The sequence below is a fragment of the Biomphalaria glabrata genome, chromosome 8, assembly GCF_947242115.1.
Source record: "Biomphalaria glabrata chromosome 8, xgBioGlab47.1, whole genome shotgun sequence".
NCBI classification, from domain to species: domain Eukaryota; kingdom Metazoa; phylum Mollusca; class Gastropoda; family Planorbidae; genus Biomphalaria; species Biomphalaria glabrata.
The window spans coordinates 24,660,403-24,687,056 of record NC_074718.1 but is presented as its reverse complement, the minus strand read 5'-3'; the positions used below and the strand labels follow the sequence as shown (position 1 = coordinate 24,687,056).

At 36.2% G+C, this 26,654-nt stretch overlaps 2 protein-coding genes across 3 annotated transcripts in view; both read left to right on the top strand.

The window, feature by feature from the left end:
- Positions 1-8,431, top strand: part of LOC106059287 (mannan endo-1,4-beta-mannosidase-like) — a 32,939-nt gene extending 24,508 nt beyond the window's left edge. For both annotated transcript variants that reach the window (XM_056039679.1, XM_056039678.1), the window contains 4 exons: positions 1,147-1,238; positions 2,365-2,518; positions 4,291-4,362; positions 8,055-8,431. In XM_056039679.1, the coding sequence (XP_055895654.1) occupies positions 1,147-1,238; positions 2,365-2,518; positions 4,291-4,362; positions 8,055-8,282 (546 nt within the window). In that variant the 3' untranslated portion in view covers positions 8,283-8,431. The remainder of the gene's footprint in view (positions 1-1,146; positions 1,239-2,364; positions 2,519-4,290; positions 4,363-8,054) is intronic.
- Positions 8,432-11,655: 3,224 nt separating this feature from the next.
- LOC106056649 (mannan endo-1,4-beta-mannosidase-like) lies at positions 11,656-21,798 on the top strand. The gene is made up of 9 exons (XM_056039046.1): positions 11,656-11,797; positions 12,000-12,042; positions 14,029-14,217; positions 14,844-14,967; positions 15,748-15,958; positions 16,734-16,825; positions 17,150-17,300; positions 20,586-20,657; positions 21,544-21,798. Exons 1-9 carry the CDS (start codon positions 11,789-11,791, stop codon positions 21,766-21,768), a joined length of 1,116 nt encoding a protein of 371 aa, XP_055895021.1. The 5' UTR covers positions 11,656-11,788; the 3' UTR covers positions 21,769-21,798.
- Positions 21,799-26,654: the final 4,856 nt, after the last annotated feature.

Below are 26,654 nucleotides of genomic sequence, written 5' to 3'. Positions count from 1 at the left end.
GGAAATATTTAGTTAAGGTCTAGAATTAGTTTTTTTTTGCCAGTTATCTTTCGATGTGATAAATGTTATATTTTCTTTGAACAAAAGTCAAGAGTCTTGTGGAGTTGCTGTCGGTGTCAGCGCTCGATAAAACAGCAGGTCCACTGAATGTTCACGTATTTACAATAGAAGAGATACAAGAAAGTCCTTCGCATGCCATCGTCCGAGTCAAAACATTGATTTGAATCAAGGAGTACTGGCAGCAGCAAGAAACAAAAAAATCTTTTTTCATAACTGTCCTTAGCGATAGCGTTGGTGCTAAATTTACCTCTTTTGTATGAGACACAATTAACTGAAAAATACGAATCCATTCTAGCGTTAAGTCTCAACTTTGAGATCTTTGTTTGGCGGATCTTAAAATAACGACTACAAGTGAAACCAAACAAACTACACATGTGTAGTAAATGTCTCCTCCTCTTGTGTTTCTGATTTTCTTTTCATTGTCGTCAATTATTCATCTGTTCTTGAACAAGTTTCCATGGTGTTGCAGTCTTTCCAACTTAACATAGTGGCCACTCAACAGCACATCAGCAGTCACATTATTGGCATAATCAAAAACCAAATTGACCACCAAGAGGAACATGTCAGAGGTATCATCTTGAGGAGGAGAGACTGCTGGCAGAAAAACTTGATACTTGAGTTGCTGCTGCCCACACTGAGAAAAAAAAAATCTTTGGATTTTGAGAGTTATTACAGAACACGGCTTTACATTACATATCTAAATTCCTTTCTTCAATACGTATTTTTTTTTTAAGGATTTAGATGCTTTAAATCAGAAAATTTAAATTGTAGAAACATGTGCGATCTAAATATATATTACTTTCGTCATTTGTAGCTTCAATGTTACGTGCTATGATTTTAAGTTGATAAGTTGTGTCAAAACTTTAGAAATTGCGGGCTGGAATAGTGACAAATAAAAGTTGTATTTCTTTCTAGAACACGAAGACATCATTAAATTATCTTTCTATTTCAATTTGGAAACATTGAGCTTAGTTCCCATAGGTTGTTTATAAGAAATAAAACATCTTGAATGGAAAAAAAAATCCTGTTTCTAATGTGCACAATACAAACGATAAATAAAGTACTTTAAAATGTATTTTGTTTCAGAACAACGATGAGCCCTGTTTTAACACAACCTTCTTACTTAACAGTGGGGTTGGATGGGCCGTGAAAAAATACGACTATGAACAAATTTTAAGGTGATTGAACATTTTCTTACATTTATATAACGTCTCACTTTTTTTTTGTTTTTATTACCTGCGATTGTATTGGAGGTTTTACGAACATTTCAAGTTCATCTCAGCCTTGCCTCCTCCAACATTTTTAAACACTTCTTTAAACACTTCTTTAAACACCTCTTCCATCTTTATCAAACTATGGTAGTTTTTCCTTCTTAGTAAAACTATGGTTGGCTACTGTTTATCTCTGGCTATGGTACTCTTTGCGTCATGCTACTGTAGCTGATGCTTTTAGAGACTTGCTTTTTTTCACTTTCGTTCTGCTACGGCCTGTCAGCACGTATATGACCTGAACGTACAGCTAGTGCCAAGAGAGGAGTATCGATACGACTATATTATATTAATCGACTCCTGTTTTCTTGTATTACAATTATCTGTGGCATCTCTCTGGAGGAAACTGTCTTCCTTTGCGACTTCCCATGTGTCTAATGAAGTCAATCCTTGATACACAACTGCGGTCACGGATTGGGCATCTGTATTCACCAGACGCCGAAGCATTTTTTACCTTCCCTTCTACTTTTGGTGTGTACACTGTACACCATCTGGAATCCATGACCCTTCCTTTTTGCTTGCTCTCCATGTAGAGCAACACCAGCACTGCATTACTGGTAGATGGGATACGATACGTTAGAGTCATTTATTTAGAGAGTCAGATGACGACGAAGTCTTGATGTTACTATCATGGCCGTAGCCGGGGGGGGGGGTTGGGGTTCAACACCCCCCCCCCAACACCCCCCCCCCCCGAAAAAGAATCCTGGCTACGCCCATGGTTACGATGACATTGTGTTGATCAGACAATGCATTTCTGATTCTGATGTACGATACAATACAATTTAAATTCTTTGACTCTAGTCTCCCGCGCTCCATCAAAACTGAATATCCAGTCTTTTAAATACTATCTCTTATAGTCACGACCAAATTATTTTTTACATCTTACGGAAACCCTTCATCGTTTTAAATAATCTTATCATTACTTGTCAACAACATGCAAACACGTCTTGAGCTAGAAAGTATTCAATCTAAAAATAAACTTAATGCAATAGCTGCTTTATGTTACATGATAATAAGCTATATTTATATCACGTAGATTTCTGAACTGGCAAGCTGCTGCTATAAAAGCTGTAGACACAAACAATATTGTTAGTGTTGGCGTGTGGAATCCAAAATCAAACACTGACCAGTTCGGAATGTTTGATTTTTACTCAGACAGCTGTCTGGTCAAAGCTGGAGGCAAACCTTTGGTAAGTACAACCTGTTAGATGTTCGATGAAAGAAAGAAGGACCCTGATCTAGCCATGATATTAATGTTAGAAGATTTTGTCGCTGAGGTTTGCTCAAGGTCCCCTCCTACACCTTCCTGTCAACGTTTCCCACAAAATTTCATAAATAAAAATTATCGTTTTTAGCAGCCCCCCCCCATGGGGAAAAGACGCTATTAGTTTTGTGCGAAATGTCTGACCGTCTGTCTGTCTGTCCGTCTGTCCGTCCGTCCCGTTTAGATCTCGTAAACTAGAAAAGATATTGAAATCGGACATCACAATATTTTAGACCATTCAAAGTTCTGATGCAACGGCTACTTTTTTTTTCTGAAAGCGAAAAAATCTAATTTTAAAAATCAGTTATGCAAGCAGATTTTTTTAAAGAGAAAAAGCTAATTAGTATGCATTAAAAGTTAGACCTAAATTAAAACGAATAGTAATCTTGTAAATGTCATTTTCGTAATCAAATTATACTGGATCACACCGCATACATTTTTTTTTTTTTTTTTGAGCATTCGAAAAAGAGATTGATCCTTTTCAAAACAATCACATCTATTATAAGACTTCAGTTAGGCCAGGAGAGGCGGGGTAGCTGAGCGGTAAAGCGCTTGGCTTCCGAAACGGGGGCCCTGGGTTCGAATCCTAATGAAGACTGGAATTTTCAACTTCGGAATCCTTAGGCGCCTCTGAGTCCACCCAGCTCCAATGGGTACCTGATATTAGTTGGGGAAAAGTAAAGGCGGTTGGTCGTTGTGCTGGCTACAAGACACCCTCGTTAACCGTAGGCCACAAAAACAGATGAACTTTACATCATCTGCCCTATAGACCACAAGGTCTGAAAGGGGAGCTAGTTAAGCCAGGTTCACATCTAACTTTACACCTATCCTTTGATCTGCGTGACCGTTGGGGCACTACACTAGATCTGTTAACCTTCTATCTCCATTCTTATCTCTCATTTGTCTTTGAAATAATTTCATTCGGATGTTCTTTCTGAAAATATTGAAGCCTGCCTGGGTGGATCACTTCGGGGGCCGATTTTGAGTTTGTGTTTCCACACAAACTGTCTTTGTAATCTTGTTTTTTTTTTATTTTTGTTGAAACATAATACTGAGAGTTTACATTATTATTACACAACTGTCCACATTCTATTTTAAATTTTCGTTGTTAATGACATTACATTTATTATAACTACATACATTAAATTAACTATTACAATAATTAGAAAAATACTTTTGAAATCTCAATCTTTCCTTGCCTACTTTACACCATGCATGACTAGATTGACCTAGGAGAACGCCCAGGACGTAATCTTCTTCGTTTTTGAAGTAATGTCTGTATTTTAGAATGTACGTTATGGCATGTAAGGCTTTGGTAGTACTTAATGTTTCAAAACCGTTGACCTTTGTTGAACACTGGCTCTTCCCGAGTCATTTCTTTAGCCTTTCTAAACACTGATCCACTTGTCCTCTATGTTCGAGGCATACTTCACCAAAGAATTGGACTTATGTATCTGCTAGGAGTATTTGATTTCAAAAGCTAAACCTATATCAGCTTCCAAGTAAAATTAAAACTGTATTCTACACTAGTGGTCTCTCTACCCGGCCTGGATGGTTGTGAAAGTTGGACACTGAGCACTGAGGCTGAAATAAAAATTAAAACCTTTGAGAGTAAATGCTACAGACAGAAAAATACAAAAAAAAGAAAAGAAATAATTAAAATAAACGCAATAATAATATTACTTTCATCTATTTCAGGGTGTAATGGATTTTTTTCAGTACCACTCAAATTCCTGGCATGGTGTGTTTGATGACGTGTCACCATTCAAAGTAAAGTATTGAGCCATCCTTGTGTATAGGGTTTCATTAAAACTCATAGGGTTAAGTAGATTATTTCTATGCCATGTTTTCTGGGGTTTGCATGTTGGCATAAGCATCAAGTTGAATCATTGTGTTCATCCAACCAGAAATATAATAGTTCACATAATTGGACTAACTTTACATAAGCACAATACAAATAAATTCTTTTTTAAAAAAAAAATACATATATGCATGTTTTTCGTATTTTCTATACAGTCGTTTACCCCTGCAGCAGTAAATCTTTGTTTTTTGAGTCTTTGAACTTTCTTTTATCCATTACTGCATCTATGTGTCTGTAAAGTCTTTGTTTGTCTGTATGTTTTTCACTAAATAGCCTTGCAGCCTCGATAGAGAACAACATCGGACAGATAAGTTAACTTAAGACTATTTTGTGTTAATTGTTTTTTATTTTTTGTTTGTTTTGTAGCTGATGAAGGCCTCGTGGCCCAAACGTCCTTTGTTTTACTTGGTCCAACAGGGTTACATATATGCATGTTTTTCGTATTTTCTATACAGTCGTTTACCCCTGCAGCAGTAAATCTTTGTTTTTTGAGTCTTTGAACTTTCTTTTATCCATTACTGCATCTATGTGTCTGTAAAGTCTTTGTTTGTCTGTATGTTTTTCACTAAATAGCCTTGCAGCCTCGATAGAGAACAACATCGGACAGATAAGTTAACTTAAGACTATTTTGTAATTGTTTTTCATTTTTTGTTTGTTTTGTAGCTGATGAAGGCCTCATGGCCCAAACGTCCTTTGTTTTACTTGGTCCAACAGGGTTACATATATGCATGTTTTTCGTATTTTCGTCGTTTACCCCTGCAGCAGTAAATCTTTGTTTTTTGAGTTTTTCTAGGGTGCCTCAGTTTTCACTGGTCTGAGTTGACATTTCTTTAATTTCAGCATTTCATTGCCCTACACTGGTCAGTTTGATGAGTGTTTATTTTCAGTGTTGTTGAGCTCCCTTTCTCCTACTCTTTCTAAATTCATGGCTTAAATCAGCAATCATCGGCCTTATTGTAGGAGACGAAATAAATCTGTACCATTCAACAACTAACACCTTTTACCAATGGTGTATAGATAACTTTCTAATTTTAAATGTTCAGAAAACTAAAGAAATGATTATTGACTTTAGGAAACATAAAGGCCATATTGCAGAAATTCAGATAAACAATCAAACCATAGAACAAGTACAAGAATATAAATATCTAAGAACAATCATCAACAACAAATTGAAATGAGATGAACACTATGAAAACGTCTACACAAAAATTCACCAGCGACTCTTCTATCTCAGAAAGCTAAGAAAATTTAACATCGACAAAACAATTATAAAACTTTTTTTATACAGCAACCATCAGCAGTCTAATTAACTTTGCCATCACATTCTGGTTTGGTAATACTTCACTGGCACGAAGACTTAGACTAAATACAATAATTAAAAAAGCATTGTATGTCACTCGAATACAGCTATCATCTCTTGAAGAGCTTTTTCATGAAAGATTCCTTTCCGAAACACTGTCGATTCTTAAGGACAACCTGCACAAATTAAACCACTGTTACATACGATCTGAAAGAAGTGGTCGTCTCCTTTCCATTAGGACTAAAACTGAAAGATTTAAAAACTTCTTTATCCCACTTTCAGTCAGTGTGTTACAAGATCAGCTGTCGTGGACTGTCGTCATCGAGGAGTATATAGAAGTCTAATTCATAAAGCGCTGGTTGTGAATGTGTATGTGTTTCGTGTGTGAATGTTGTTTGAATTTTTCATCTATACTGTTATTGTACAGTAGTTACGCTGATGTTGTCAATTGTAGTCAAACTGAATTTTCATTTGATTGGATCAATAAAATTATCTTATCTTATCTTAAACCCAGAAAGTGAAATTTTGAAATGAAAATGTCTCTTTCTGTACATGCATTTTTATACAAATCTTAGACTGGATGTGTCGAGTCAGGATTTAGAAGATGTGTCTATGTTAGGTTTGAGGCTTGGTCAATTTAGAGCTTTACTTCTCTTGAATGTTTGCCCCATCTAGTTAAGCTTCACCGTCATCGTCAAGATACGTTTGACTGAGGTCCAGAAAGGCTGCCTTTTAAAAGCCCTGGTTAGAAACCCAGTGGCTTCGAATAATGCGTTCCATTCGGCAAGTTTGAGACATTGTTACCTTGTCATCCCCGCTACGGAAGGAGAGTCAAAGTTTGGTCTAAACTCTAAACTGTGCAAAACAGAAAGAAGCCAGTGTGTACTGTGCTGTAATAACCTGCCCATGCTTGATAGCCTCCACCACGGAAAGGTCCGGCCAGGCCCCGTCATGTGCTTCAATGCTCAGCTTGTTTGTGTGCATTAGTAATCAACCCGCTTTCCTCTTCCACTTTTTGGATGATCACTTAGGGGGGATAACTTAAAAGTCACTTAGCAATTGATCTTTATCAACATTTGTCCCCCTGAAACCCGAGTACACCGGGCTTATATCAAATCACTCCATATGTCTGTCCTCCTTTCCGGGTCAAAATTTTTCATGTTATTTCTCCCATTTTCGATTCTCTGATCATGTGGAAACTTCGCACAATAATTCATTGTCAATGACAACACATTTATCAATACAAAATTAACAATAATTTTATCAATTAAGTTACAATTAATAAGTTTTGTTTTATTTAGAAAATGTAATAAATCGTCGACGAGCGAGCATGACAATAATGTAGAGCAACGGTTCTCAACCTTTTATGCTCGGCGGCCCCTTTTTACAATCCCCCACTCTGCCTTGACCCCCCTACCCACACACACACACAGCAATAGAAGAATAGACAATAACAATCCATATTTTCGATGGTCAAATCTTCAATCGACCCCCAAGGGGGTCGCGACCCACAGGTTGAGAACCCCTGATGTAGAGAATTTGGTCGTTCGTTGAAAACCTTTAATTAAAAATAGACTAAAAGACTTCTACTTAATAAATGTTTGAATAGACCACCATGGAGGCTCGGGCCAGACCTTTTTACGAAGTTGATATCTTAGATTAACTCACTCTGCCTGCCTGTCTTTCTGTCTGGTAACAAGTTTGTACACGTTATTAATCCTACACCCACATCTCTGACAACACAAGAATCAATTTAAAAAAATAACCAATAACTTAATTAACTATTGGTAATTAATTATTTTGTTTGCTATCTCGACTAAGGCAAAGAAATTCTATTTGACTGAAATGTTGATATGAGCTGAATTAGTCCCCTTTATAGGTCGTCGTCTGAGTCTCAGTGAACACAAACCTGAAAAATAGGACGAGACTATAGAAACAATAGATAGCTATACATTCTTCCATATTCATATGCTCTTCACTAACAGAGTGGTTACCGTGTTGGCTTGAGAAGGCTTGAGCCATGAGTTCAAATTGAGGTCGTTTCCCCTTTTTTTTTTGTTTTTATACATCCTTTATATTGTTAGTCTAGATCTGTTACATATTTAATTACACGACTGATCCAAAATAATTGATACAACTTTTTAAAAAGTATTTTTTTTATTTTCTTGTTTTTAAATTGCTTTTGAAAATGCAGCATGAAAACCTTTTAGATGATTGATTCAAAATAATTGATGATATTTTACTAAAGATTAAAGAAGTTTATTAAAAATTATTTTTATATTTATTTAATTTTTCTTTCAGCACTCGTCTTCAGACTACAAAGTGAACAAACCAATTCTCATCGGTGGATTCTGGGAGACAGATGGTGGCGGTATGACCATTACACAGATGTTTGACTATGTGTACAAACACGGCTATGCTGGAGCCTGGAGTTGGGATCTCCTGGGCGAGGGGGATAGCCAGAGGGCAGCTATAGCACATATCAAAGATTACACTGACAATGGCCAAATACCTATAGTCCTCCAATGAATTAGGGCTTAATAATGGCTGAATGTTTTTCTGTCACATAAAAGCGATGTTATTTAGAAGTAATTGGCTTTACAAACAAACCTCCTCATGCACTATAAATAAACTAACTCTTGTCTGTATTTCTTACAATAAATGCAATTTTAAATGTGTTTTGTTATGCTTGTAAAGTGGACATTTTGTTCAAGCAGTCATCATACGGAACGAAAGATACATAATTTGGATTTATTGATATTTTCTCGAGGCACTAGTTTGGACTTACAACAATTTTGTTGGGCATGTTTATATATTTCATATTTTAAAAGTTCGTAATTGTATAATGATGATGCATTTGTTTCTGGTGGAACTCAAACACTGCGTCTGTTCAATAGATCTTTGTCTGGCAATGTCAACTTTCCCAAACTTCATGGAATGTCTGGTCTGACTTGTAACTTTGAGATGTCCCTCCAGAAATAGAGATCAACAAATCCCAGCTCAATTTTACAGGATGATCATTCAGTATTATTTAGTGTTAATGACCTATTTTCCTTTTACTAGGACATAATGACAAACCTGATTCAGCCCCAGCTGCCAAGTTCATCTCCCAGCTGCGGCGAGACAGGCAAAAGTTTTAAATATAATAAACAGTTTACATAGTCTTGTCTACTGGAAAATGTTGTATTATGCTACATATAATAATAATACTAATGTGTATTATCTGTGAGGCAATAAGCCTTACTTTTGTGCATAAGACATAACAAAACCAAAGAGCTAACGATTGATGCATTTATAAGATAGTACACAAAATATATAGGTCCCCTCCTCTGTTACTCTCAAACATCATCCCCACCAAACTTCGAGTGAGGGCTTGAGAGGTGTTGTGGACGAGCGTTGACTTGTAGCACCAAGCTGCTGGTAGACAACTAGCCCGCTGTAGGCGCATTATATTTTAACTTGTAAAACTTGAAATGACTTCTTTGTGAACAAAACTAAATAGAACTTTTATTACAATAGAAACAAATTCAACTTGAGATCAAATTAAATAAATGTAGTAGACTTTAGTAATAATATAAAATGGTACTCTGAACACTCCATAAACCAGAGGTTCAAATGCATTCTTGCAGGAACCCTGGAAAGAAACCCTGGAAAGAAACCCTGGAAAGAAACCCTGGACAGAAACCCTGGACAGAAACCCTGCTGTTTTGAATGGAGCATGTATGTCACCACACAGATCAATAATGTGTGGCCTCCCAGAGCTATCGAGACGCAGATCTGCAAGACTAGAGCTGTCGAAAAGAATGAGGCACAGTTTCCTCTTCTTCTCCGCAGCGGGAGCACGGTGAGTCCAAGTTTGGCCTGAGCCGTGCCACTCAAACATCGGAAAGTTAAAATTTATTGAATGAATTAATTGCCAAGGGAACAAAAAAGTTCATTCCTAAACTGGATCCAAACCATGTATCAGAAGACCAACTGGATGGGGGGGGGGGAGCTGCCTGGAGACCACTCAACATATCAGATAGCGGACTGGTTCTATGAACTGAACATCTCAGATAGCGGACTGGTTCTATGAACTGAACATCTCAGATAGCGGACTGGTTCTATGAACTGAACATCTCAGATAGCGGACTGGTTCTATGAACTGTTCAACTTGATCATGAGAAAGAAGACGGAGAAGACGACCTTGAACTTATTACCCAATATGTCTGAGTGGAGCAGGAGGAGCAAGAGGAGGGAGCGTATTGGGAAAAAAAGTTTCCGACTCCGGTCAAGAAATATTGACACAACAAACCAAAAAAAAAATTATTTACATATTAAGTCGTACTGTTTGATGTCGTGGTGTCTAAGTGTTATCTTATCAGAACACACATACACAAATTAATACATACACATACCAAGTCCTTGCTCTTATAATGATAAGAGAATTTTGACTGGACTAATTGCTACCGTTTCAACAAAAAGTTAAAACAAATGTGAGTTCATTAGTACTTTCAGGTTTGAGTTTTTATGTATTAATGTGTGGGATGGCTACAGTCGGCTTATATGTTATATAACTCAAATATAAATGTACAGTATGTCCCTGTAGAGGTTAAGATAAGACTTGGGCCTATACTTACAATCTGTTTTCTAGACTACATATTTCTAGAGTTTGTCATTTTCTGACGAAACCTAAATTTAAAGAGAAACAAATAAAAATAATTTTAAATAATACACTTACACAAACACTACACAGAACTGAATGAAAATACAAGCAAAGCAATAATACAAAGAACTAAATAAAGAACAAATAACACTTAAAAGAACAATTAACAAAGCTTAGATAAACAATAGATAAAACCTAGATTAACAAAGTCTAGATTTAAGTAGATTAACTGTAAACAATATTGGAATGAACAATAAACAAAATTCATCTAACAAAAAAAAAATTCCCGGACAAAAAATGTCCAGTAAACTTAATTATACAATGCCTATCTCGTGAGGGAGACACATAAAATTCAGGATCATATATTGGGATAATAATTAGCTAAACATACTCAGAAATACGGGAGCATCGAGCATTCAAGATCCGAGCATTACTCTTGTTTCGTAAGAATGTGCCTCAGAAAACAGGTACGGGAAGGCTGTAAACATTATTTCTTAAAAGATGAGATGATTTTTGGTCTAAACAAATGAAATATCAGTTTGACTAGAATTGTCCATTGACTACTGCAACGATAACATTATAGATGGAAGTACAAACAACAAACGCATAGTAAAATAAATACAAACACACAACCAGCTTGATGAATTACACTTATTGGTACTTCTTTGTACTTCCATGTACTTCTTTGTACTTCTTTGTACTTCTATGTACTTCTATGTACTTCTTTGTACTTCTATGTACTTCTTTGTACTTCTATGTACTTCTTTGTACTTCTTTGTACTTCTATGTACTTCTTTGTGCTTCTCGGTGACGATGGATGACAATGAAAGACCCTGACTGAAAGTGAAATAAAGGCGTTTTTGAATCTCTCTTTTCTAGCACTAATGGAGAGAAGCCATCCACTTTGGCCAGCTCTGATGTAACTACGACATATGTCTTTTTAAAGATTTGATTAGTCCTAATGAAATGTATTCAGAGTACTTTCACACTGAGGTTTGGAGAGCAAATAACTAAAATCTTGGACATTTTTCTTCATTCTACTGTAATGATTGTATCTTTCAAAAAATGTTGAGATTGCAGTAAAAGAGATACGTTCAAACATTCATTATAAAATGCCATTAATCGGTGTCAAATAAATCTAAAACATGACCAAGGTCCTCTTGATCTATGGAACTAAGTTAAAATAAAAAATCTAAATATTTTTCTGATCCAACTTTTTATTTTTACCAATTCTTCCATAATTCAGTTCAGCGGTAGTTGCTTTTTTCTTGTTTGCTTGACTTGATAAGCAATAACCCCATTTCAATTGAACCTATATAAAGAAAAGCAGCCATTGGACGACTAGAGGCTAATCGCTTCATTAAGATCATAGCCAGGGAAACCAAACAATATGGATAAAGTAAGTCTGAACGATTATAGTTGCATACACACATTTATCTAAAGCTTGTAAATATATTCTATTGCGATGTTAATTATACTTGGAAATAGACCTAGTAACTAAGGACTTTCTAAAGAAATAAATGTGACCTGATTTGATTAGCTTACGAGTTACTAATAAAATTGCTAAAAAAAAATATTTTGGTATTTTTTAATCTTTTCAGACAATAACGTGCTTGCTTCTTGTGTTTAGTGTGCTCAAATTAGGTAATGTATTGTTAATTATATTTATGTTTTATACAAACAAACAAAGAGGTTTATTTTTTTTTTACGCGGATACAGAAATTCTTTCCAATATTTGTAAGGCATGTCAGCATTGGGAATAAAGAAAGGGAACAGTTGAATATGAGTCCTGGAGGTTACAACACAATTGCACAATTAATTATGCAGGTAGTGTTGGAGCGATGGAAGCTGCAGGTGCAGTCAACATTTTTATGCGCTCTGTTGAAACCAGAAATATCAGATACACTCAATATTTAGGTGATGGAGATACTTCTTCATACAAAAAAGCGGTTGATTCTAGGCCATATGGAGAGAAGCCTATAGAAAAACTGGAATGCGTAGGCCACGTCCAGAAAAGATGCGGAACAAGACTGAACAAGGACGAAAGCTTGACGATGGCAAGGGCATTAGTTTTATCGGCAGATTAACCAGCAAAAAAATAGACACACTCCAAAATTACTTTGGATTTGCTATCCGTCAGAGTAGTGGCAATTTGGATCAGATGAAAGCAGACGTCAAAGCTGTCCTTTTTCATGTTGGATCATCTGAAAAAAATACCAAGACAGGATTACTGCCCTGACAACTCTTGGTGCAAATACAAACTTGACCCAAAGTCTTACCAGCATAAAAATGGTCTCCCTGAAGCTGTAATAACATTTTTGGAACCCATTTTTGAAGATCTGGCAAATGAGGAGCTGTTGCGAAAATGAACTCACGGCAAGACACAGAACAGAAATGAAAATTTGAACAAATTGATTTGGGAAAGATGTCCTAAAGAATTGTATGTAGAGAAAGAAACTATAGAAGAGGCAGTGTATAGTGCTATCTCTTATTTCAATGATGGAGCAGTATCAATCATTAAATGTTTAGAATACCTCGGTATAGAACCTGGATACTACACATACAAAAAGTGTTTTGACTGCGACAAAAAACGCATTCTTTTTTCCGACATCAAGTCGTCAGAAGCAGCAAAGAAAAGAAGAAAAACATTAAGAGCCATAAAAAAGGCCCCCTGGATACCACAGCAGCTTCAGAAGGGGATATGTACACACCAGAATGGCATTAAAAGTCATCTGTAAGTAAAATAAAGAATATTATATGTTTTTTTTTTCCAGTTTTCAGAAAAATGATTTTTTCAACATTTAACATTGATAACTTGATCAAATATAGCTCTATTGCTTTAAAATTTGCCACATACACTCCTTATATCTTTGTGGAGGACCGCTAGCAGTTTCATTGCAATACATTAAAGGAATTTTATCAAATTAATTTTTTAGTGGACCAAAATGAAATAACTTTCTATCGTTTTAGTATTCTATGTTTTTGAAAATTAATTTTAAAAAAAGTTTTCATTATATCTTATTAAAACTGGTAGGGGCCCTCAAGCATTATACTCTAAGCTTGTTTTTCAAATCTGAAAGTTAAGACTTCATTAGGAGCTGAGTTAGAAGTGATGAAATATACTATATATTTTTACTATTGTGGCGCCATCTTGGACCCATTTTTGCATATTTTTTTTTACTCAACCTAATTTTATGTAATTATAATGTAATTGTCTAGAAGAAAAAAAACATTCCTAATGCAAAATTAAGAAAATTAGGGTCTCTGAGGTGTTTGCTACCTTAATAGATATGTATGTATCGGCTTTGGGTAAACCCATTTTCGCACAACTAATTTTATTTTCGTAGCGAAAGAGAAAAAACTTGAAAGGATCATTAGCTAAGTTTAACATACATCTAAATCCAATCCACTAGATTAGTAAACACAAACTTAGACAAGCAGGCCGCGCGTAATGTCATGCTAGTAGAATAATAAAGTTGATATTCCTTTTTTTTTCACAAGCTTATAATTACTTTATCGTCCTATAGTAAGTATATCACTCAATAATCTATCTGGCTGGTTAGGTACACCATTATAAATATTTGTTTAAATGTCAAGAAATTTCAAATGATTGATTGAAATCTTCATCAGCACTTAGCGCCCGACTGGCAGTATCAGGCAACCATTTCACCTTCAATGGTCAAAGGGTGTTTCTTTCCGGTGGCAACTTGCCCTGGATCCAGTATGCCCATGACTTTGGTGACCATCAGTGGGCAAGTCGCAAAAGTGCGGTCAACAGTCAATTAGCAGCACTGAAGGCAGCGGGAGGTAACTCTCTGAGTAAGTACTCCAAATCTCACACTCACTTGACAATAAAAGTAAATTTCCTTGGAAAAACAAAACCTATGACTAATCTAACATTAGATGTGTATCTGAGTTCAAATAATGTAAATACAATGTTACTTTAAAACTCACTTACTTCGTCCATCTTGACACGATGATGACCAAATATGTCATCCAGGGGGACGTGAGGTTTTCGCATTTCGGTTTTGTGCCTCCTCATGTGGCTGGAGCTTGTGTCTGATGCCTTCATTTATTTTTCTCGGCGCTTTTCTTCCGCCAGCAGTTTCTCTAGTCCTCTGAAATGTTAGCGCCAATTTTCACAGCGCGACGCAACGAAACATCATGTACTTCCGTCTCTCGGGTAGCAGGGTCCATGTGGAAGACTTTCAGAGACGCATTGAAGGTGCTGCTGAAACTTTCTCTTTGTTAACCTTTTTATGTTATTTAAAGGTTAATATTTTTGTAATTAAATAGTTCTGCCGTTGATTTATTCACAACGAAAGAAAAAATAGTAATATTTCTTCCAATGTCTTTAACATAAATGTATCTTCTACTTTCTAGCACAAAAGAATCTGCGATTAAATCTATAAGGTATTCACTATGTATAATGATATTCTTGACAGGACTATGGATTCACATTCAAGGAGAAACGACCCCAGCCTTTGACGGCAACGGTTACGTCACAGCGCCTGACCATCAAGGAACACTTATTAATGACTTTAAAGATATGTTGAACTTAGCACAGAGGTAACTTATCTGAAAATCCTTTTCCTATAAAAACATGGTATTCTACGTAGCGCGACTACAATGTGCTGATATAATAGACTGTAAACATTGACCTGGACTTTGATTACTTTAAACAAAATGTGTCATAAGAAAAGTCTGTCTTTTCTCAATTTGAATGATTCCGAAGAATGAAATGGACATTTTTTGAAGCAACAAAAAAAATTATTTGAATAGAACCACATAATTCAAACTGACTTCAAAATCTCTCTCTCTCTCAGTCTCTCTCTCTCTCTCTCAGTCTCTCTCTCTCTCAGTCTCTCTCTCTCTCTCTCTCTCTGTCTCTCTCTCTCCAATTATATATTTTATATTACCTTGTGGGTGATTCTCAGCTCAGGATAGGTCTAAATCAGTCATCAGAAAATTGGAAGCGGACTTTTCTTGTAAGGACTAATTTCATCAAGCTGTGAGCTTCTAATAATTTTTGTTTTGTTTTGTTTTAAATCTCTTTGTAAACAATATTTTAGAGACCACTCCTGTACAAGTTTGTAACACTGTTATATCGCTTAATTATAGAGGTTCAACATTATAAGGGTCAATTTATTCAATTTACTCAATTTATCTGTAAAAACAACAAACAACAAACAATCTGATTTCTTTGGGGGTAAAATCAACTATTCAGTATAAGAGGTTTTAATGTGTACATCAAGCGTCGCATGCGTCATAAAACACCTGAGTACACCTGTGTCACTTTCCACCTTACAGCATTAGCTACTTACACGTCATTCCAATTTTGCATTGCAGCCATGACATCCTTGTGTTCCCCACCTTATGGAACGCCGCTGTGAACCAAGATAACAGCCACAGACTCGACGGTCTAATCGTCGATGAAAGAAAGCTGCAGAGCTACATTGATAAAGTGTTGACGCCCCTGGCTACTGCTGTCAAAGGTCACCCTGCTCTGGGCGCCTGGGACATCATGAATGAGCCAGAAGGCATGATCAACCCTGATATCGTGAGTACATGTACATCCATAATAAATTGCAAGTGAGCAGATATAATCTGTGAATTTGTACTGAATAGGAAACTATTGAATATTAGTATTATCTATAAAGCAGAAAGTAAAGTGTATGTATGTATGTATGTATGTATGTATGTATGTATGTATGTATGTATGTATGTATGTATGTATGTATGTATGTATGTCCCGAATACAAATCAAAACCGTTTGACCAATCCTGATAAAACTTGACATAAATGTTCCTTAGAGCATGGTGGAGACCGTAGTGTATGTTTAATGTCCCTTCCACAACCGGAGGGCCCTAAAAATAGATAAAAAAACTACTTAATTGTATCTCTATTAAAGTATAAAACTTTTTAACAAAAAGGGTAAAACCGTTTTCACAGTATTTTATATTTTTTATTATTGCGTGTGTTCAAGATAAAGAATGTCTAGAGCCAAAATTTAATATTAAAGAAGATTATAATTTGAAAAATTATAACGGTTAAACCAGAGTTTTCCCCTTGTGGCCAATTAGCTTGTAATTCTTTTCTCAAACATAGACATAAACTGTCTAATTTCTAGGAAAATCGTTGGAGCCGTTTTCGAAATCCCTGTCTACTCAGGTTCCAGGTTTTGCCGATTAAGAATTTGCAAACTGAAAAAAAAAAGTAAATTGTAAAACGTGTTCTGTTGCTTGTTTCTATAGAGACCACACAAACATTCAAAGCATGACATACAAATGAGAAGGTAAACATTTTCATGATTTGTTTGTTGTTCTATTGAGCAGGGTAACTCTGATCGCTGTTATGACGCGACTGCTCTGAAAAACAGTGGAGCTGGCTGGGCTGCCAAGAAATATGGTTACCATGACATCATCAGGTGACTACTCACTTTATCGTAGACCTAGCTTGTGAGTAAAGATCTCTTTAATCGACTCTAGCTATACATAGGGACATGGGGCCATCGGACCCTTCCAAAATTTTGCCCACATTGCATAATGTAACTGCAGAGTTTCAGTTCCGTCAGACTCTACGCATTTTTGGTGATGACGCGGGCTGTTGCACCCATATCATAAATATACATGGCCTCCAGTATGAGGAAGGTTGTGTCCTACTGAACTATATTAGCAGCTAGCTAGTATATATATTTTAATCATTAAAATCTCAATCGGTCTATTTCAAAGAAGACATTTTCTTGTCTCAGATTCGTCAACTGGCAGGCTGCAGCTATTAAGCACGTCGACCCCGGATTTCTAGTCACTGTTGGCGCCTGGAACCCTAAATCCAACACTGACCGTTTCGGCTTTGTCGACCATTACTCAGATGCCTGTCTGCTCAAGGGAGGTAAACCAAACGTGAGTCGTAACTTTTCATTTATCACAATCAATTCAGATGCTAAAAGTGGTGACATAGACCTAAATACTTCAAGCAAAATCATACATCCATGCACTGTACTTAAGTAAGACCAACAATTAAATTAGAAGACTGATACAAGTAATTATAGAAACATATAGGAACCCCCAGTGTGCTCGGCCTCCGGCTTCACTGGCTCAAGGAGTCGTGTCTCACGATAGCGGATATTATTAAATAATAATCTAGTGAATGGGGAATCTCTGGACAGAATGATCGGTGAAGAGCCATCTGTCGTTCCTGGTCTTCCCGTTGGTCAAGGGTCCTAACTGGAAGCAAGCTCGACCCTTAATGGGTCACTGAGTGTGATTATTTATGTAATTATAATCATGGTAAAACCACTGAGTAGATGAAGAACATTAAAGTTAAGGAAATAAAATCTATACAGCCAGAGATACTATAGAAGATTGTAACATATATAAAATACCTATTTGAAAGATGGTACATAGTGTAACAAAAACGTTTGTGGGAATAGAAATACTAATAGCAATCAGAATGCAAAAGTATGCACTTTATTTATGTCCAAAGATAAGTTCAGTCTCATTTTCTATAAACTCGAAGATGGCTGTGAGGTCCGATATTCGCTATGAAAAGCCTCATTAGATTATTATCGATCTAAAAAAATTAGACTCGCAAAGTTTGCGAAGTTCAATTAAAAAAGATATGACTAAATAAAAACAAAAAACCTTACTTTGGCTAGTTCTGGATAATAAGTGTATAATCACTAAGGATATAAGCATACCTTTTTTAAAGCCAATTATTTAAACATACCCCCCCCCCAAATTGGCTGAAGTGTAAACCAGGAAATCTATATAATTTTACAAAGCTTACATCAACTCAAGCTGTCTGTCTGTATGTCTGTCAAGTAAAAAGTGTGTACACGTTAAGTCTCCCACACCTATTCTTGGATCAAGTTGAAATTTCGCACAATTATTCATGATTCAATAAGTAACCAATTAGACAATCAATTACTTCTGATTAATTATTTTGTTTGATACGAAAAAATACCCTAATACTTCAGTATTCACAGATATGGCTAAATTTGTTGGGTTTATTCCCCTAAAATAATTATTAACGCTATTTCTGCATCACGTATTATCCCATCAACTTGATACTTTAAAGAATTATTTATTTTACCTAACAAACATGAATCAATAAACAACAAGGTTACAAAGACAGTTTGTGTAGAAACACAAACTCAAAATCGGCCCCCGAAGTGGTCCACCCAGGCAGGCTTCAATATTTTCATAAAGAAAGTCCGAATGAAATTATATCAAAGACAAATGAGAGATAAGAATGGAGAAAGAAGGTTAACAGATCTTGTGTAGTGCTCCAACGGTCCCGCAGATCAAAGGATAGGTGAAAATGAATGTAAAGTTAGATGTGAGCCTGGCCTAACTAGTTCCCCTTTCAGACCTTGTGGTCTATAGGGCAGATGATGTAAAGTTCATCTTTTTTTGTGGCCTACGGTTAACGGGGGTGTCATGTAGCCAGCACAAGGACCAACCGCCTTTACTTTTCCCCAACTAATGTCAGGTACCCATTAGAGCTGAGTGGACTAAGAGGCTCCCAAAGATTCCAAAGTTGAAAATCCCAGTCTTCACCAGAATTCGAACCCGGGACCCCCGGTTCGGAAGCCAAGCGCTTTACAGCTCAAGCTCTTTTTTTTTTTAAAGGAAACTTCAGAATTTCCGCTATTCATTTTTAGCTTTATCATCATAGGAATCCTTGGGCCTTAGGCCTCTTTTCTTTGCCTCTTTTTTGGTCTCTATGTGCCCCTTTATGGGCCATCTCGCCTCTTTTGTGGGCTTTTTTTTTTGTTTTTATTTGTAAGTTCTCATAATTCACAAGTATTAAATCATAAACAATTGAAAAGTGATTAACCTAAAAATATAATAATAGTAATAGAAATATTATTTAATATCAAAGACATACTACCTAACCATCCTAACCATTGAACCCCCTAAAGACAGAAAAATGATACAAGTATCCTCTACTCCAGAACAATCCACACAATATCAGATATCCCTGACCCCCAACACCCTATTTCTGGAAAACTACCTGAGCATTGTACAGGTATATGAAAGTTAAACTAGATAATTCTCTACCCTAAAATCCATTATTTTTCTATATGTCAATTCTAAGTGATTAGGATCAAACACCTTATTATTATGTAGATTGTAGACATTTGAGCCAGCTAGCCCAAACAAGATTCCTGTATTCAGAAACAATAATCAAGTTACAGTTATTTGTCATTTTATTTTTTAGTTTTGGCAGCTTGTTTAAAACAATAGAGAAGATAACATTTACATTAGTTGCCACAGTTTGCTTCTAATAAATCCCTTACAGTACTTCTAACTTGAAGGAATAATGGACATTCCAAATACATATGTTTCTCATTATCAGCATTTTCAATATGGCATAATATACATTCACGGTCATTTGCCCGTTTTCAAACCATAGGGGTCATCCCAAAGATAAGTCTATAACTTACCTCTCTAGCTTTTGGTGGGATATGTCTGCTGTGTAAGTTCATGAATGTGTCCTTGAATTCTGTCACCCCAAGAACTCTCCCCCACTTAATCCTATTTACTAGGCTTTCGTGTAACAGTTTTTTAAGTGTTGTGTATGATTCTTTGGTTTTGTTGTGTATTAAATGTTCCAATCCTCAAATAAAAAAAAAAAAAAAAAAAAAAAATTTCCGCATAATAAAAAAGTTTACAAAAGTGATGTTTACAAGATTACTATTCGTTTTAAAGTAGGTTTAACTTATAATGCATACTAATTAGCTTTTTCTCTTTAAAAAACTTTTTGCATAACTAATTTTAAAAATTAGATTTTTCGCTTTCAGGAAAAAAAAATCGTAGCCGTTGCATCAGAACTTTGAATGGTCTAAAATATTGTGATGTCGGATTTTCAATATCTTTGTAGTTTACGAGATCTAAACGGGACAGACGGACAGACATTTCGCACAAAACTAATAGCGTATTTTCCCCTTTCGGGGGCCGCTAAAAATACTCAATTAGTCAATTAATTATTTTGTTTGATATAACGTATACATAATTGATAGTTTTAAGTGCGGAGTTCTTCCCCTTTAGATAAGTTTTTTTTTTGTTTTTTTTTTCAAATGATTTTTTATTTTTTGCTTCTTTATACTAAATTTATCATCGTACAAATAACAAAAGAGATTGACAGAAGTTTGTTTCACCTAAACAATGTCTCTGCTGCAGGGTAAACTAGATTTCTACCAAGTCCATTCGTACTCTTACCAAGGGAACTTTGACAACGTCTCCCCTTTTAAGGTAAGAATTTGTGTGTGTGTGTGTGTGTGTATTAAGCTAGAGTGAAATGAAGAACAACATATTTATTTATAATATTCCTTGTTCGATTTTTAAAAAATGAATTGACTCTAGAATGGTTAGTCTTACAATGTCACAATACCCACCCAAGTACAAACATATTCTATATTTTATTTTTCCAAGCGTCTGTTAATATGTATACAATTTAGCTCTCGAGATTTTTAACTCTGTGTCATAGTTGTTGCTATTATAATGTATTTAAGACACGTTTACATCCTTTAAGTAACTAGCAGCTGTCAGAAACAACAACCACATGGTGCATCTCACTCTATACCTTCTAATTTCTGTAAGGACAGTTTAAAGGATTATATCTACTGTATTACTAATATAGCATCTCTGAGCGAAATCGTCAGTTACTTTCTTAGAAGACTGGAACTATTTTAAAATATATATATATATATATATATATATATATATCTTTTGTCTGAATACTTCCAGACTTTTCTGTTTCGGAAGTCAATACAAACGTGCACATAGGAGACTTGTACGTCTATAATGTGATCATATATTTAGTTGCATGACAATTAAAGCCTTGTAATGAAAATATTTTCAATATGATTTGCCTAGATAAATAAAATGCTTTCTCTCTCTCTCTCCAATTATGGATGTGTCACATGCTAGGGACAAGTAATTATAAAATGGAATAAAAATAACGACAATCTCTGTAGAAAGCTCATGACTTTGGCTTTTTCTTAGCTCTCCTTCTTACACTAATGCCTGTATGCAAAACTACCTCCCCACCCCCACATACACACGAATACAACTAATCAACAAAAAACAAATACTTATCTTTACTGATCTTTTTATTTTTTATTATTTTTCCCGGCAGCATTCTGCTGGAGATTTCGGAACCGGAAAGCCAATTGTAGTCGGTGAATTCTGGGAACAAGATGGTGGAGGCATGAACATTAACCAGCTATTTGAATACGTCTACAATCACGGCTACGCTGGAGCCTGGAGCTGGGACCTTCAGGCTCACGGAGCCAACCAAAGAGGTGGAATCAGTCACATTAAGGGCTTAACTTCTAATGGTGTAATACCCATCAATGTGTAAAGATTTAAAGACATTTTTTTACTTCATTTATTTCTGAGTTATATTTCTTGATATTGTTTAAATATTGTTTTAGTGTTTCTCACTTATGCTATGAATAAAGAAGAATTATCTGCTTCAGTTCTACTCTCTCTCTCTCTCTCTCTCTCTTCTGTAATGTGAACACCAGACATTTAACATCTGAATCTTGCACAAGATTAGCAAGTAATAAAGAGAGGGTATCAATGGACCTCATTCACCAATCGTAAACAAACAACATTTAGCACGTGGTGCTCTATCTCTTCTATATAATTTACGATCTAATGTTTAATTCATGATGGTTGTCACGTGAAAGGTTTTTTTCGTTGTTTTATCAATAAGATCACGTGACTAAATGTTGTTTGTTTACGATTGGTGAATGAGGTCGATTGAAAAGACAAGTGTCTCTTTTGCAGAACAATTGAGACGGCTGCAACACGTGATGTATAACAGAAAGTGGATTCATTTTTGGACAAGTAGACATTAGTGATGTTTGAACAGATGGTGCTCCAAGTTGACAAACATAATTGCCAACTTTATCTAGTCTCTGTCAGGAATATGACCTTGAACCTGACAAACGAATACAATGATAATGTGTGAAAGAACAAATTGTGAATGCTTGCGGACATACTCTCAAACATCATACTTTCCGAATCTGTCAAACCTTGTGCACTTATGGAAAGTGCACAGAAAGAGTTTATTGGACTCATTTATAAAAGCACAAAACATTTCTCTTTACTGTCAGTTACACAAATCTGGATTTAGTGTAGCAGTCAAAACCCGATTGGTCTGTATTGCGCCTTCCTCTTACATGTTCAATAAATATATTTGTTTGCCCAAAACTTGGGTTTTCCAGCCTATTAGTTATCAACTATAGCTAAATACAGAAATATTGTTACGAATCTCACTATCCAGGCTCTCTGCAAACTGCACCATACACCACCAACTTAAAGAACTTGACAACTCAGGGCTCCAAAGTAACGTAACACTTTAATAGTTGAATAAATAACAGCCAGTACTGTACAATTGGCAAAACGTATACTGTACAAATATCTCTCCGATAACACCGTTCCGCAGTATCAACTCTTGCACTGGCCTCTCCGTCTCGTTCCGGGCTTGCACTGGGTTCAACAGTTCAGGACTGACTTCACACACTAGGCTCGTTGTGTCGGACTCGATCGCAGACCAAGATCAAGACGCCAGCCGTCTCAACTGTACTTGACAGTACTCCGCACTGAACCGTCGTAATGCTCCGTACAGAACCACACCGCTGAACTGTGCTGTAGTCGTCCGGACTGTAGTGAACCGGGCTCTGAACCCCTGCCGTGAACCTCCTTTCTGAACCTTGCTGTATTGAGCCCCTTTTCTCGACCGTCTTGACTGCGATACCTCCGCTCTTATATAGGGTCCCTACTGGCCTTCTCGAACCGGGCAGAACGTCGCTCGACCATTCTGGGTGGTCATATGACTACATCCCTCGTGACGCTCCTGAGCTCTGTTCACGACGACGATCCTACTCGAACCTTCATGTTGATACTCGTCTCGGCTGACCGTCGTAACTCGTCACGGTTGACCGCTCGTCTAGTGCTGGCCTGGGGCGATTTGCGTCGGCTGACTACACTCACACCACTACCCCCATCTGTGCCACCACCGGGTTTATAACAATATATTTCATTGTGATGTTGAGAAGACTGTCCCAAGAATTCCTAATTTGGTGAAACAGAAGCAATGTCACATTATCGCAACAATTGAAGCATTGTAGTTTATTATTACCTTGATCACTATCCGAATTCCGTCATGCTTTTCCAATTGTCACATAAGTATGGAACACGAATATGATAAATACCAAATAGAAATGTTCATAACTGCACGCCAGATTATTTTCTTTATTTTGAATTTAATTCTAAAGGGTTCATAGAACTAAAAAGGTTGAGAACCGCTGCCCTAAAAAAAAAAAATCCTCATTACCGGTCCCGGGGAGGGGGGGGGGGGAAAGCGCAGTTCTGCAGCAGACCTTCCAAATCACCAGAAAATTACTCGGAGGACACACATTGAATGTTGTTTCCCATTAACGGAAGCTCAACCCTGGCAGTGCCAGAGATTTGAAATTAATTTCTTTAGTGATAATAGTGACACATCTATTATCTCTTATCTTATCCAGGTCCGGCCCTAGGACCTGCAACCTATGTGGCAGCAGTGGGCCCCGCGCTATTTCTGTGAGGAAATTATTAAATTAAATCATTATAACTTATATATAATAACAGGGATTCCGTGGTCTCCTGATTTTCCAGGATTTTCTGGAAATTGACATTTTAGGAGACCAATCCTACGCGCGATTAAAAAAAAAAGGCATTTTCAGCTTTCATTTAATAAAAATTTATTGCAAAGACGAATCTGTTTTCTAATACAAAATCTTAATTTTTGATATTATGCTTATCACTACCCTGACTGGGCCCCGCGCAATCCATTTCGCATAGGGCCCCGCAATTATTAGGGTGGCCCTGATCGTATCTTATAAAATACAAACGTTACTTCAAAAAATAAGAATATTACGTCCTACGCGTCATGCATCTAGTCATGCATGTAAACCAATTTAAATTCTGCTAAGTCACTGGTTTTCTAATATTTTTTCTCTATTAGATACACTATGTTTTATTTAAGTGTTATTTCTTTCTGTCTTTATAATGACGGTGTCTTTACACCATTTATAATACATGAACAGAATACTATAAATAACTTGCCTTGTAAAAGTACAAATACATTCGACTATATACTTACAGAAACAAGAGGCACATGTTTAGAAAGGAACAATAGCACGGATGGCCGTTGGTAATCAAATCGACCAAAAAAAAATTATGTACATCAGGTACAATTTTTACAAAGGTTATATCAACTTACACCGACCGTCTGTCTGTCTGTGCAACGGATGCATTTGTAATAAGATGTACTTTTAGCGTTTCTAACGATTCTTAATTATACTACATGCGTGCGTACCATGTAGAATGTATTACAATTGCGAGTTTCTAGAACATGACATCCGCCACAAGATGAACAGGTACCAACAGGAACAAAGACTCAATGACTAAGTTCAATCAAGGTGAAACTTCAAACAATGTTTAATACAGAATGGGCCACAGTCGAGTCCGTCACTAACAATGATGTTAACCCCTTGAAAGTCTAGCAGTAACTGTAGCAGTCTATCCTAATCTCTAACCCAAAGTCTATGTCGTCACTCTAAAATGTAAGTTCACAGTTGGTCTAATAAAGTGCGCAACTAAACTAACTAAACTAGCTAGCTAACATCTGTTTGTCCTAAAGTTTGTACACGTTAATTCTCCGACACCCAATCTCGGATCAAGCTGAAATTTTGCGCCATTATTTCTTTTACCTGACAACACAAGAATCTTTTTTTTTTTTAAAGTAACCAATTAGTTAATTAACTATTGGTAATAAATACTTTGAGTACTTGACTGAAATGGTGGTATAAGCTGAATTAATCCCCTTTATACTAGTTTGCATTCTCAGGTTTAGTGAACACAAACATGAAATAAAAACAATAGATAACTATACAATCTTTCATGTTCATAGGCTCTTCGCTATTAGAGTTGTTACGGCGTTGGCTTGAGCCCACAAGTTCGAATTCAGGTCGTTCCTTTTCTTTTTTTTTTAAATACATACATACAAAGCGATCACCCAGACAGATACACCTTTCCGATTAGTCCAGACAGGGTCATAGCTTGTTGAGTACGCTAAAAGCATGAAATAGCGCTAAACAAAAACTATTGGTAAAAAAAAAAATTCTAACCGCACAAATTTATTATTATTAGTCTATAACTATTAACAGGGCCGGACTTAACCATTGAGGGGCCCTATACGAAACGGATTGAGCAGGGCCCAGTTTGGGTAGGGATACGGGAAATAAGGGAAATTTAAGAGTTTGTATTAGAAAATAAATTCGTCTTTGCATTTTATTCATTCTTTACTACGTACAAAACTACTTTACGAGCCTCGCGTGTAGCGAAGTCATACAGTCAGGACCGGTGTTAAGCCACTGCAACCTATGCGGCCGCAGTGGGCCCCGCGCTTTCATAGGCCCCGCGCTAAGTATATCTGTAATTGCATAATGATGCAAAATATACGAAAAAATCGTGGAAATTATTCTTAAAATCTCCTGAAAATTTGACAAAATTGTTATATGGAAAACACAAATCTTACGCTAATAAAAAAAAGCATTGTCAGCTTTCATATTTAAATAAAAATATTATAATAGTGCGAATTTTAACCGAAACGAAATTTCCAATAGAACTAGAATACGTTTTTAAAACTATTAAAACACGAACATGAGAACATAATCACTTCTAGTGAGACAGCTAAAACAGATTCTATGAAGAATGCTAAACCTGAAGTGGTGAATGTCGTAAGAGAAGAAGAAAATGATGTAACACTAACAACTGATCAACACGTCGCAAGAAATGAAGGCAATAATGTAATAACTGATCAACGTGTAGTTATAGATAATGAGCTAAATGTGGTCGAGTCATTGAGAAATCTGGATTATCCTGCCATGTGTCTAGAAAAAAAAATGGAAAGATCTTGTATTGACTATTTATTACAAAAAGGTCCATCTGAGATTACTTTGGAGAATTTTCCAAAAAATAAGGATGGTGGACATTTCTCTTAAGTGCATTGCAAACCAAACCTGAGTAATGGTGAAAGTGTTTTGCGTCCTTGGCTGATATATTCTGTGTCAGCATACAAGATCAATTGTTTCTATTGTCGTCTACTGGAAAAACAAAAAAGTTGCTTTTTAAATGAAGGATTAGACCAGTGGCAAAGCTGTACCACAAGGCAAGCAGAGCATGAAAAATCGC